Here is an 11,763-nt window from a genome sequence, read left to right on the forward strand (position 1 = left end):
AGTCTGAGCAGTTAAAGGATAAATCTTTTCTTCAGAGCTTTGTTGAAAGCAAGGCTGGGGATTTCACACCTGCGTACGGATCAGGCAGCAGAACTTACCTTCCCCCTGTGCAAAGAAAGAGCTGAAATGAGCTTTGTAATCTTCTTTCACAGTACCAGTGACGGGAGACAGAGATGTTTCTAATCTGTGATGTTCTGCGTTGACACCACTTGTATTGCTACTGCCTGATATCCATGGCCCACGTCAAAACCGATGACAGTCCGGAGCCTCGGTGCTTCTTGGATTAACAGGCCAGGCTCACATCTGGCCACAGCCTCTGCTGAAATCAGCTGCAGTGTGTGTGTGTATGTGCTGGAAAAACTCTCATGGTGGTGCCTGCCTCCTGCAGGAACCATACCCAGCTGCAGCACTGATGGCTGTCACAGCAGTTTCCACAGAAATCCATCCCAAAAGGCAGCTTTGGACTCTCTCCTGTGTCCACAACAGAAGGCCAGGCAGCCCACCTCCTTCTCTGCATTGCTGGCGGCCTCAGCGTGACAGGAGCGAGCTGGGTGTGTAGCATTTACAGAGGGACCGCTGGTGTCATGTTGTGAAGTGGTGAGTAGCCACAGCGCTTGTTGATGTGAATGCTGAGTACACGCGTAGGGTGTCAAGTCTGCTTCTTTGGCCTGTCTCCTTGGGAGTGAAGCCCTCCACAACCACAGCTCCTTGGCCAGACGTACCACACGGTGCAAACTCTTAACCCAGCAGAAAGCTGTGTGGCTGGGTAAGGAACTTGTGGAGGTGCAAAGAAAGCCTTGGTAGGTAAGAAGTGAGTTGAAAATGAGTTAGCAGTGAAGCAAGTGGGGGTGGAGCTCGTACAAGCTCTTTAACATGCAAAGATGGGCACCCTCGAGAGGGCATCCCGGCATGATGGATGATTCACATTAGTAGCTGTTGGTGTGTGTTTACAGACTTGATGATAGCTACATCTTCAGCTCACAAATCCCACTGCCATCATCTTCTGTAGAAAGAATCATGGGAGGTTTATTTTGCCTTCATCTCCCTCAACCTCTCTAGTGCCTGGCATTTGTTCCTCCCACTGCTCCTTCATGTTTCTCCCAATTATCAGGTGCAGGATGTCAGTGCGAGCATCTCAGTGTTAACAAAAGACTCTGCTGTAACTAGAGTGGCAGAGAGAACAAAGTAAGGCAATGCACTGAGCTCAGGAGAGAGACTACAGAGTCAGCACCGTCACCTAATTGCTGGAGGTGGAGACCTGCTTCCTTAATTCTCCTTCTAAAGATAAGGAGCCCTCCCAATTTTTATGTACTCTTGGGTTTTAGTGTACAAGCATCCTGTGCATAAACGAGACTTTTGGGCTGCCATTAGGCAGACGGTATAAACTTAACAATGTCACTATCACCCCGGCTGATTAAAAAGAACAAAGTTCCATTAAAAATTAATAGGCCTGGGAGTCCCGAGACCTCAGTAATAAGCAGCGAGTTTCCCTTCTGTAACAAGTGACTTTTTCAATTTTCTGACATTTGAGTAATTCCTGGGAGTCTCCTAAGCGGCACAACCCTGAAATCACAAGAATCCTGGTGCTGAAGAGGAGGAAGACGTTTACCCAGCAACCTGCTGTCTCCCCTCCTGGAGCGTACCTGACCCGTTGCCAACACGAAGTGCTGGTTTTGGAAGGATAATCCCTTCACCGGACCGAATTGCTAAAACTCCACAAACAATTCCCGCTTCTTTGAAAGCAAATCCCTTCTCTCTCACTAATCCTTTCAATTTCTGTGGAAAACACGATGGCAGGAAAAGGCCTGATTTTTACTATCTGCTGTCTTTTGCCAGGTGCAGACCCTGCTCGGCCAGAATTGTCATCAGAATTGTCATCAGGAGAGCTGCTTTCTCCTAATAACAGCTGCTGGTACAACACCCAGGGGCTCTGTCACACAAAGCTGTGCACAGAGCGTGAGGTAAGAGTGCTGACTTCTCGAAAAGGCACAGAGTCAATCTCCAGCCTCAGCAGCAAGAAATTCAAACTACATCTCACCCTACGGTACTGCTGCAGGGATAATATCGAAGGAGGAGATTGTAGAAGCTTTTCCACTGCATTAGATGCCGCAGAATCCGTCAGCCTAAAATGAGTGGCCTGCTCCTACCTCCACACAGGCTGCAGGGGGATAAAGGACGCTAAGGAACACCCCGCTGCTGGAAAGGAATACAGCATGGTTTGTCCTGCTGGTAAAGGCACTCCTTTTGGTTTTTTTTTTCTAGGTTTCAGAAAGCATCTTTGCACACTGGAGCAAGCCACAAACTGAGTTTTTAAAAAATTGGCAATTTTTTCTCAGGAAGCTGTTGCCATTTGCACTATAGCTTCTGTTTCCTAATTGTTCAGCAAAGCTAAGAGTAGATCTATTTTATCACAAAAAAGCTGCACGTGTGAGTTTATCCCACTAGTCAGAAGCTATCCTAGCTCTTCAGGAACAAAGAATAGGAGCACTTGGAAAACCCAGCCCAATGGACTTGCTTCCAGCTTCAATTAAAACCAGAGTCAGCTTTTTAGTGGCACTGCCGAGATCAAACCAGTAAGTACCTGCAGAAGAAAGTCTGTAATGTTAATCAGCTTCTGACTTCTTAAATGACATCTTCTGCTCTGGACCTCAAAATGCAACAGAGAACCAGAGAACTCTGGTTTTAGAACAGAGATACAGACAAGGTCAAAACAAGTGTCCCTGAAAACCAGTCTTCACCAGTTTTAGCTACTCTGGCTCTAAAAGGAGCATGCAACAACTTGTTTCCTGTCACTGTTTTGTTTTCTAAAAATGTTTCCTTATGTACACATGGTCTGGTGCTTTCTTAAAAGACACAGGACTTAAAAAAAGAACAAATGCATTTCTGAATGTTTACTTTGGAAAAACAAATCGGTTTATTGGAGACTACACTTTTTAGCAAAAAACTCATCAATATTAAATATTTTTCTAACCCATGTAACAGCGAACGAAACCATCATTTTCTCTGTTCAGTGTAACTTTCTATCCTCTCTCTTGAGAACGGCTTCATGACTGGTAGCAAAAAATTCTCTTTCAGGAGAAAGCTGCGTAAGCACTGGTCCCTCAGAGCAAAAGATGTCTTCAGTAACAGTCCACTTCATTCTCCTCTGTGTTCCCCACAGTAGCCAGGATGTCCTGTAGGAGGGACTGAGGGCTTTCCTCCACATAGCTACTACTTTTATTTAGCTCATCATGTAGCTCTATTAAGTCTACTGTACCCAAAGCTAGCATCATGCTCTCTGGATCTTCAAAATCCACCCTGTTACCACCATCTGTGAGCAAGTTCTGGGCCACAGAACCCTGCCTTAGTGTCCTTTGTAACCAGTCAATGCTGTGCCCCGCAGGAAAATCTCCAGGCCCATGTAACTCCCGCAGGGTACCATGTGGATAGAAATCCTTACTTAAGCACAGCAGTATATCACAGGCTTCCTGACCCAGTATTTTGTCACAGTCACACAAAGACTGGAACAAAAACCTGAACAGTTTTGCTCGGCAAAAGACCTGCAGCAACTCATTCTGATGAACGGAACTAGTGCCTGCAGACGAGCCAGGCTCATCCGAGCATTCAGGAAGGCCACGTTGGCGAAATGTCTGACTACAGAAAGCTCGAACCAGTTCCAAACCACTAAGTCTGACGTTCCAGTCTACGTCATGTTCCACAGTTTGGATGACTCTAGAGACAAACTGCTCCATATCTTCCAACCGACCTACGCAGCTCTGACTCAGCCACTCAGTGAAGATGTTGATCACAGCCCTCCTAGGAAAGCCCTCTGGGTCTGTTGACAAGATTTCTTGGAACTTTGCTACGATGCTCTAAAAGACAAAGAAAAAGCACAATGAGGGGAGGCACAGGCAAAGAAACAAAACCAGCAGAAGTTTTAAAAAAAAAAAATCTAGTCTTTTCATTACTGGTTGTGAAATCTGCCTGCACGAGACTGCAGGTAACTTGTTCTGAGTGTTACAGCAGTAAATTGTTGAGCAGTTCTCTTTGAGTCTGTAGTGGGCTATGCAAAGTCATCATACCTCTTTATTATACTGATTCCCTGCGACAGGTGACTTCAGAGCAAAGTAAGTAATGAAGGCCAAGTGTCCCACAGCAATCACAGCACTTGCTCGCACGTAGCTTTCAGGATCATCAAGAAGATTTTCTATAAGCCTCAGCACCTCTGAAGACAGGAGAGACTGCCTGAACTCATCCTGGTCTGTAAACAAGACAGCAATCCAAAGAAGCGAGGCTTTATTCTCTCAGAGCATGAAGCTGTTTCCAATGCAAACAGTTCTTTGCGTCATACAAGGATGCCCACTGACTGCAGGGACAGCTGCCAGCGAGCTGAGCCACGGGAGAGACCAGGCAGCTGCTCACAAGAGCACAGACGCTCTGTGTCAGGCTCCCCGTTTCCCAGCAGCTTGGTGACTTTCAGTAAAGTCCTGCTACAGACTGGAACTTGGAAAAATCCATTTCCAGTTGTTCCAGCGGCAAGAAAAAACTTTCTCCAGGCAAGTGGGAACATGGTTTCAGCCTCATCAAGCTTATGCCTTTGCTTAAAGGAGGAAAAAATAGTTTTCCTGTCTTTCCTTGCCATGTTGCCAAGACATATGGCAAAGAAAAAGAATGCAACTGCAGCACTGAGGAGCTGCAGGATAACCTGCTAATGCAGTGTGACGGATACTCCCTTTGTGACCTGGGGAAACAGCAGTCAGCGACAGCCCCCTCTCTTCCAATATCGCCAAGCTACTGTAGGAGAATTAACATTGTCTTAGTGCTACCTGCTGCAAAGCCGGAGCTACTAGAAAAGGGGATAATCTGTAATTAATCCAAAGCATGCAAAGCAGATCTAGGCTTTTAGCCTCCTAAACCCAGGCCCCCAGCCTGCTGAGTGAAACCAAACAGACTCCACTGCAGAGCAAACTGAAAAAAGGGGAAGTATTATCTACTACTAAGCACGGTCACCTCCTTGGCATATGTGTCTCAACATGTACGACTGTCTCAACACCCCTCAGCTTAACTCACCAAAACTGCCAATAAGGAGTGCACAGCAGTCCGAGTTCAACAAGAAAAAGTTGGGTAAGTTTATTAACCTTTTTGTCAGGTTTTGAGTACGATCTAAGAGTGAAAATCTGACACTTCTCTTACTCCTCCAGTGACAGGTCAGAGGATGCTTCACAAGCCTGACTGACTTTCACAACGAAAGAAATACTCCTCCAATCTGAACTGCTAAATCTCTGTACCTACCTCCCAAGCATTTAACGAGGTCAGTGAGGAACTCCAGAGACGAATCTCTTACTTCCCAGCAAGGACTGTACAAACGCTTCTGCAGCACCAGAAAGACATCTGTAAAAGCCAGGTGACAAGCTTGAATGGACGGAAAGGCAACGAGCCGTACTGAAGCCATCCCTCTACATCCTCTATATTGTTTTATCTGATGTAATCCCTTTTGCTGCTGCTGTGTGCTTCTCCCAGTGTTCCTCAAAGCCCTGTTTGGGCAGCTAAACCCAAATTCAACATAATTGCCAACAAATGAATCCTAGGTGCTTTGAGCAGGAAAGGTAGGCAAGCGTGGGTTTTGTATATGCCACTAGCTGCTGTTTGTCCCCTCTTGAGTAGCTTCATTACCTTCCAAACTCTTCTCCGTTTGTGGCGGCTGACTGCTGGAGGACAGCTCCCGCAAGCGCGCCAACCACTTGGATGTAGCTTTAAAAGTCTTCTTTAGAACCTGAAGCAATATAAAGCAATTTACTTCAAGAGGAGGCAGTGTTGCCTTTATGCTAGATAAAACCGGTTTTAGCCTCAAAATTACAGAAATTCTCAGAGTAAGCAAGTACGTATGCTTCCTTAGTAAGAAGTATGCCACAAATAATTTGTGCTTGTATAACATTTCCAAACAAACACCTAGAAAATGCCTGTTCTTAGCTTAGTGTTACAAAGTTTTAGTACCTCCAGCTTTTGATTTGCAGTTGTCAGTGGAGTAATTTGAATAAAACAAAGAAAACAAACCCCCTTAGGGGTCATGTCGAGTATGTTGGTGCTACTCTTAAACGTGACAGCTCCTGTCTTTTCAAGGACACTCAATGTATTGGTCGGTTAGTCACTCCTTAAGAGTTTTGGCCGTTTCCTGCAGGCCACCCAGAACCAAGACAAATCTCTGATGTATTCTAATACAAACTGTGACAAGAAACAACTACTGTCAGGGAGTTTCTTGGAACTACATCCCAACAAGGCAAGCTCAGAGACTTGGATCTCTCCTTAGTTCTACTCACAGTAGGGTCGGTGTTGGGACTCTCCATGTATGCCAGAAGGACATCAAATAGACCTCCTATGAGTGTGTCACAGCCTGAAACACAGAAAACAAAACTAAAGAACCAATACTGGAGAGGGAGCAGCTGAATCCCAATTTAACCGCTGAAATACAGAAAGACCCAGGATTGTAAAACTGTCCTGGAGGAGAAGGCAAGTACAGTCCTCAGAGTAAAGAAGAAACCTCCCATTTCTCACAACCACTAAAACCTTCTTAATTACAGCACTACCTGCCCTGTCTCATCAACAGAAAGTAAGGTCAGCGAAGACAGTAGGAAGAATTGGAAAAAATGAACAAGTTTCAGAAACAGAAGTGTCAGTCTTCATTCAGAAAGATCAGCAAAGGGGAATGAAAAATTCTGCAACAGTCAGGTCTTTCTCCAATTTATGAAAAAAATTCAAAGCTTAGAGATTAACTCACCGTTTTGGTTCGAGAGCGCTGCTAGGACATCAAGAGCTGACCTCTGTACTCTGAAAGAATTGATCAGGATTCGGCTTATCGTGATTCCCAGAGGCGAAGCTGGATGCAGGAGACCATGACAGAATTGTAATATTGTCATGACAGAGCGTAGCAAAGACGTGTAGGGCAAATCCGCTAGCACATGAATCTAATGGGAGGGGAGAAAGAAGAAAGAGAACAACATTTCCAGCAAAAGTCTCAAGCATCCATGCAGAGTAAGAGGTTTTGGTCAGGAGGCAGCAAAAACTGCTATTTCTAGTGTGTTTGTTAAGGTACCACAATGCTAATAACTACCAAGAAATTATCCTCCTCTCTCCCAAGACCTACTGCACAGATGGAAGGAGATTCTTTTCACCGCTTGGGAAGACAGTTCAATTAATGTTTTTTCACTGGCTCGGTAATTGCAGTAGAAGTGTAAGGTTTTGTAACAAAACTTGTCAAGGTGGATGTACAAGTAAGAGCAGTCCCTCTTTACAAGCCTCAGTACTCCTCTGTTCTTCTGTTTGGAGTCTACTGTGCTGAATTTCTTCAACGTATGGAAACCCTCACTGTCAACTCCTCCCCATGTTCTCCTAAGCTCTACTACAAAAGTTTGCAACCAATCTTAACGTTGTCTTTCAAGAACCCATTTGACCCCCAGGCTTTTTTCCTTCTCTGAATGTTACCCGAGACAGCAGCTCCTCCAGATGAGCAAGAGTCTGGCACAGGAGATTAGCACAGGATGACTTGGAGGACAGAAGACTTTCGACAGTGACGGGATCACTAACAGACTCATCCAGCAAACCTGGAGAACCAAAGGAGGAAAGAGCTCAGGTTGTTAGTGAATTCAAAGGACTGTGATTTTTAAAGTTAATCAAGATATTCCAGTGCTGTACAATGAATGTCCCTTCAGATGTGACTGTCAGTAGGATGCTGCACTTTACCGCAAACACTGCTACTGTCCTTGTCTCTTTCTACTCTTCTTCCTGCAGTTTTGTCTGCGCCAGATACTTAAAACCCTGGCAAGCAGACTAGCCTCTAACTTTTCTGTCACAACTGTACCTGCATATTCCAGAGGCTGGGAGGCTGCTCTCAAAATACAGTCCATTGGCTGAAGTAGAACAGTCAGTGCCTGAATCCTCACATCTTGTGGGCTTCAAGGAGGAAACAGCAGTTACCAAAACAAGAACACTTCAATTCCTTCCCAAACATCTGCCCCCAAATGCTGAGCAGAACAGTTTTTCATGCAGGCTTTTAAATAAGCCAGCAATGACAGATCAAGCAAAGTATTATCACAACTCAAGCCTTCTTCCAAGTTTCCCTGGCTAACTGAAAGCAGAGGAGAAATGGCTCTGGAATTTCAGAGCAGCCTTATCAGGCTATGCAAATAGCGAGTGGGATTCCGTGTAAGAAGTGGATTTAGAGAAAGGCATTTCTTGTCAACAAAACGGTGTCCTTATGTCTAAGACATGGTGTTACTTAGCCTGTACACCGGTATCCATATGTGCTGTATTCGACTGATGATTTCTTGAAGGTTTCTCACTACATAAAGAGGAGTTAGAAGATGCAGGCAGACTTCTTGGAGGTACCCAAGACAAGAATCTTACATTGCAACAGGGTAAATTCCAACTGGATATACAGATGAAAATACTTTTCATCGAGGTTAAGCACTAGAGCAGATGATTGCCCAGAAAAGCTGTGGAATCCTCATCCTTGGGAATGGTGACTTGAATGGTGAAGACGGTGAGCAACCTGATCTGTCTTTGGAGTTAGACCTGCACTGAGTGAGAGATTGCAGTAGATCACTTCTATAGGTTCCCTCTAACCCAAGTTACTCAACAACTGTCAACAGAGTCTCCAAATACACACTTCTGCTGGACACCAGTGAAAGATCTCACACTAGTCACTGAATTTGTGAGAGAGAAAACTGAAGAGAGACTACTGGATTTGACAAGCAGTCAAATTGTGTCCATCTTAGTCAACCTTAGCAGTACGAAGATAAAGGAGGTTGCTATTTCCTCCTGAAATTGGCTGGCTGTAGACAAGATGCAAGTTTATACATGTAAACATGATACTGGCTCCTTTCATCTCTCTCTCTCTCTGAGATTATTCTTACTATCAGTGTCTGAAGTTTGTTTAGCTACTGGGACTGTTCTTAGCAACCAGTCTTACATATTAAGGAATGTAGTGGAAAATGCTGTGAGGAAAAGACACCAGGGATATTAATACAGAAACATTTGCAGAGTGCAAACATCTCACTGCAGCAAGTCCTACCATCCGCAGAACTTCAGAACTCCCACTGCCAGAGGACCTGCTTGTACTGGGGTTAAGTGTTCCAGAGCAGAAGTCACTAATGCCCAAAAACTGCCTTCAGAGCCATGAAACACAGGGGACCTGAGAAGAAAGAAGTGTAAGTAATATGTCCTATTAGACAGTAGAAAGCAGACCGATCCATCACTGGATCCCAGGCCCCAGAAGTTCTTTACCAGGCCATGTTGAGCAAAAGATTCGCCAGCATGGGCTGTGCTTGAACAGCCTCTTCCATCAAAAAGGATTCTATCTGCTTTGCGACACGTAACCAAAGCATTTCAGTCCATTTGGCGTGACAACTGCGAAATAAACTAGTTAACAGTTTTAACGACTGCTCGACGTGAGAGGCAGAGCTGGACCGAAGGGTGTCTTCTATACGCTTCACAATCATTTGGGCACATGCTGGCCAGACCCAGTCCTTTGTACTCAGAGGTTTAGTCGTTTCAGTCTCTACAGCAAGGATGAGCATGTCCACCAGAAGCTGATTGGCAGCTGAAGCCACGAACAGGCTGGGATCCCCTTGCAGAGTGAAGATCACCTCTAAACCTCCTGTTGAAAACAAACCAAAACAATTGTGAAGTGGAGCCTTGATGCACTCCAACCATGTGTTAATATAATTCAAGTACCATGCAGCTTTAAATGCTGTTGGTGAGGGGTTTTATACTTTATCTTGTAATTTCTATGACATTTCAAAGTCAGCCAGTACTTAACCACAAACAAAAAGCAAACACAAGAAGAAAGTTAAACTGTTTTCAGATCCTCAGGTGTTTTAATAACTCAGGACCAGAAGAGGAAGGACTTCAATCTAACGTTAGCAATATCAGGACAGTTGGCAGCACATGCACTGTGTATTTATGGGAGGAGCCCGTACCATCTCCGGACACAACCAGTAGAAAAAACGTGAACAGCAGCTACAGCACTGCTTTTCCACCACACGGACAGCAGCACACGCTGCACGTTAATACCACTTCAGTCTTTCAGGCCCCTCTGTGGATGGGATCTAAAGTTGGTGTTAACAGCAGAATTTACACATCTGTGTAACAACAACAGGACTGCAAATGTGTGCAAGTACGAAGAGATCAATGAGCCCCTGCTTAGTTTTTCTGCACTAAAATCGCACCTATACAAATAAGAATATTGAAGGCTTTTAATAAGCTATTTTTACTCATGTTTCATAAGATGTGCCTCCTTCCCCTCAAAAAAGGGCACCATCTTCAGTGTTTGGGGAAAAAAAAAGAGATATATTAAATCTGTAAGTAATTTAACAAAAACTCCACCAGCTTTCAGTGACTTCAGTGTTTTTGACAAATGGCTTATTTTTTATCTTTAATAAATGAAAGCTCCCTCATTTGGCGTCTGAGCAACAGACTAGAATGGAAGAGACACAGAGGATTTGGGGACTTACCAGTCCTCAAAGTACTCACCACCACTGCACAGTAAGTGGAGGGCAGCCTGGTGACGCATCATGGTGTGCACACCCTTCACCCAGCCACTTCGCACGGATGCATCTTTCCACAACGCGCTGTTCAGGGGTCCATCCTTGCCGAAGAGCCTGACCAACAGCTTCTCCTGCTGAGGCCAGAGGAGAACACACAGAGTAAACAGTAAGCAAAGGGGCTCAAGGGGAGTGGAGCGGCTTCTCTGTCATCCAAGTCAAGGGTATCAATACTGTAGTGAAACTTTCTCTGGCTAGAAGTATCACTAAACCAGAAAATATTCAGAATCCCATGCTTAAACTCAACATACATCTCTTTCATGGACTAAGCAACAGAGGTGTTCAAAACCAAAACTGCTTGTTTTTAAGATGCTAGGGACAACTTATGTACATATCACTTGGTTAGACGGCTTTACGCAGCTGTACGCATCTCGTCCCTGAAAAAAGCCTTTTGTACTGTAAATGTATTCTGTTGTAGGAAGCAAGGCTTTAAAAAGCTCTCTAATTTTCCAGGGAATCGGTGATTTCCTGTCAACCTACTATGGAGGGAAAACTACATCTGTCAGCGCCGTTTAAATCTACAGGATCTGTGCAGGGATACAGCACTTTGCACTGACTGCTGTGAGACAGTGTTATTCCATACGCTGTTCTGAACCGCAGGCGAGCACGACACATTCACAGCACTACTGCGGCCAGACAGAAGTTAGACATCAGCAGCTTTACATGAGAACTGAGAATGAATGGAATGACTGTAGGTCTTCCCAGTTTGCTGAGTTATTCGATGTACATCAGACATTTTATAAGCAGAACACATACATTTTCCGGTGTCCTCCAGGAGGAACCAGACCCACAGCAGCCGACTCACCTGCAAGTGTTGGAAGCGGTTTTCAGAAGCAGCAAGGATCCCAGCTAAGCGCAGAGTAAAGGAGAGGATGCTTGGACTGGGCTCTGGCAGTGCCAGCACGGAGGTGAGGAACTCCGTCAGACAGGGGTTGTCCTGCAGCAGCTCCACGCTAGGATCTGTGACCAGGTGTTGCCCGAGAAGAGGCCAGAAAACAGAGGGTCACTGCCAGCGCTTCTGGCCTTTCTCACAACTCTAAGGCGCTTTCCTGAGCTGCGTGTAACCCCTCACAACTGTGAGGGATGAGTTTAGGTTCTGCTGAAGCCCAGGTACAGGCCTCAGGTGCTAAACAGCGTCTTCAGCTGTCGCTGCGGGAACAGCACCCGAGGGCCGCCTCCCTCCCCC

At 45.3% G+C, this 11,763-nt stretch overlaps 1 protein-coding gene across 1 annotated transcript; it reads right to left on the reverse strand.

The window, feature by feature from the left end:
• Positions 1-3,119: 3,119 nt before the first annotated feature.
• On the reverse strand, positions 3,120-11,537 carry BRAT1 (BRCA1-associated ATM activator 1; the record flags this gene model as incomplete). Its single annotated transcript, XM_010130922.1, has 12 exons — positions 3,120-3,851; positions 4,062-4,240; positions 5,272-5,370; positions 5,653-5,752; positions 6,297-6,370; positions 6,755-6,941; positions 7,459-7,577; positions 7,835-7,926; positions 9,047-9,166; positions 9,259-9,631; positions 10,507-10,654; positions 11,383-11,537. Coding segments are annotated over 12 exons (2,378 nt in total), but the record flags the coding sequence as incomplete, so codon positions are not given.
• Positions 11,538-11,763: the final 226 nt, after the last annotated feature.

This window comes from Buceros rhinoceros, unplaced genomic scaffold (assembly GCF_000710305.1).
Source record: "Buceros rhinoceros silvestris isolate BGI_N320 unplaced genomic scaffold, ASM71030v1 scaffold46832, whole genome shotgun sequence".
Lineage (NCBI taxonomy): Eukaryota > Metazoa > Chordata > Aves > Bucerotiformes > Bucerotidae > Buceros > Buceros rhinoceros.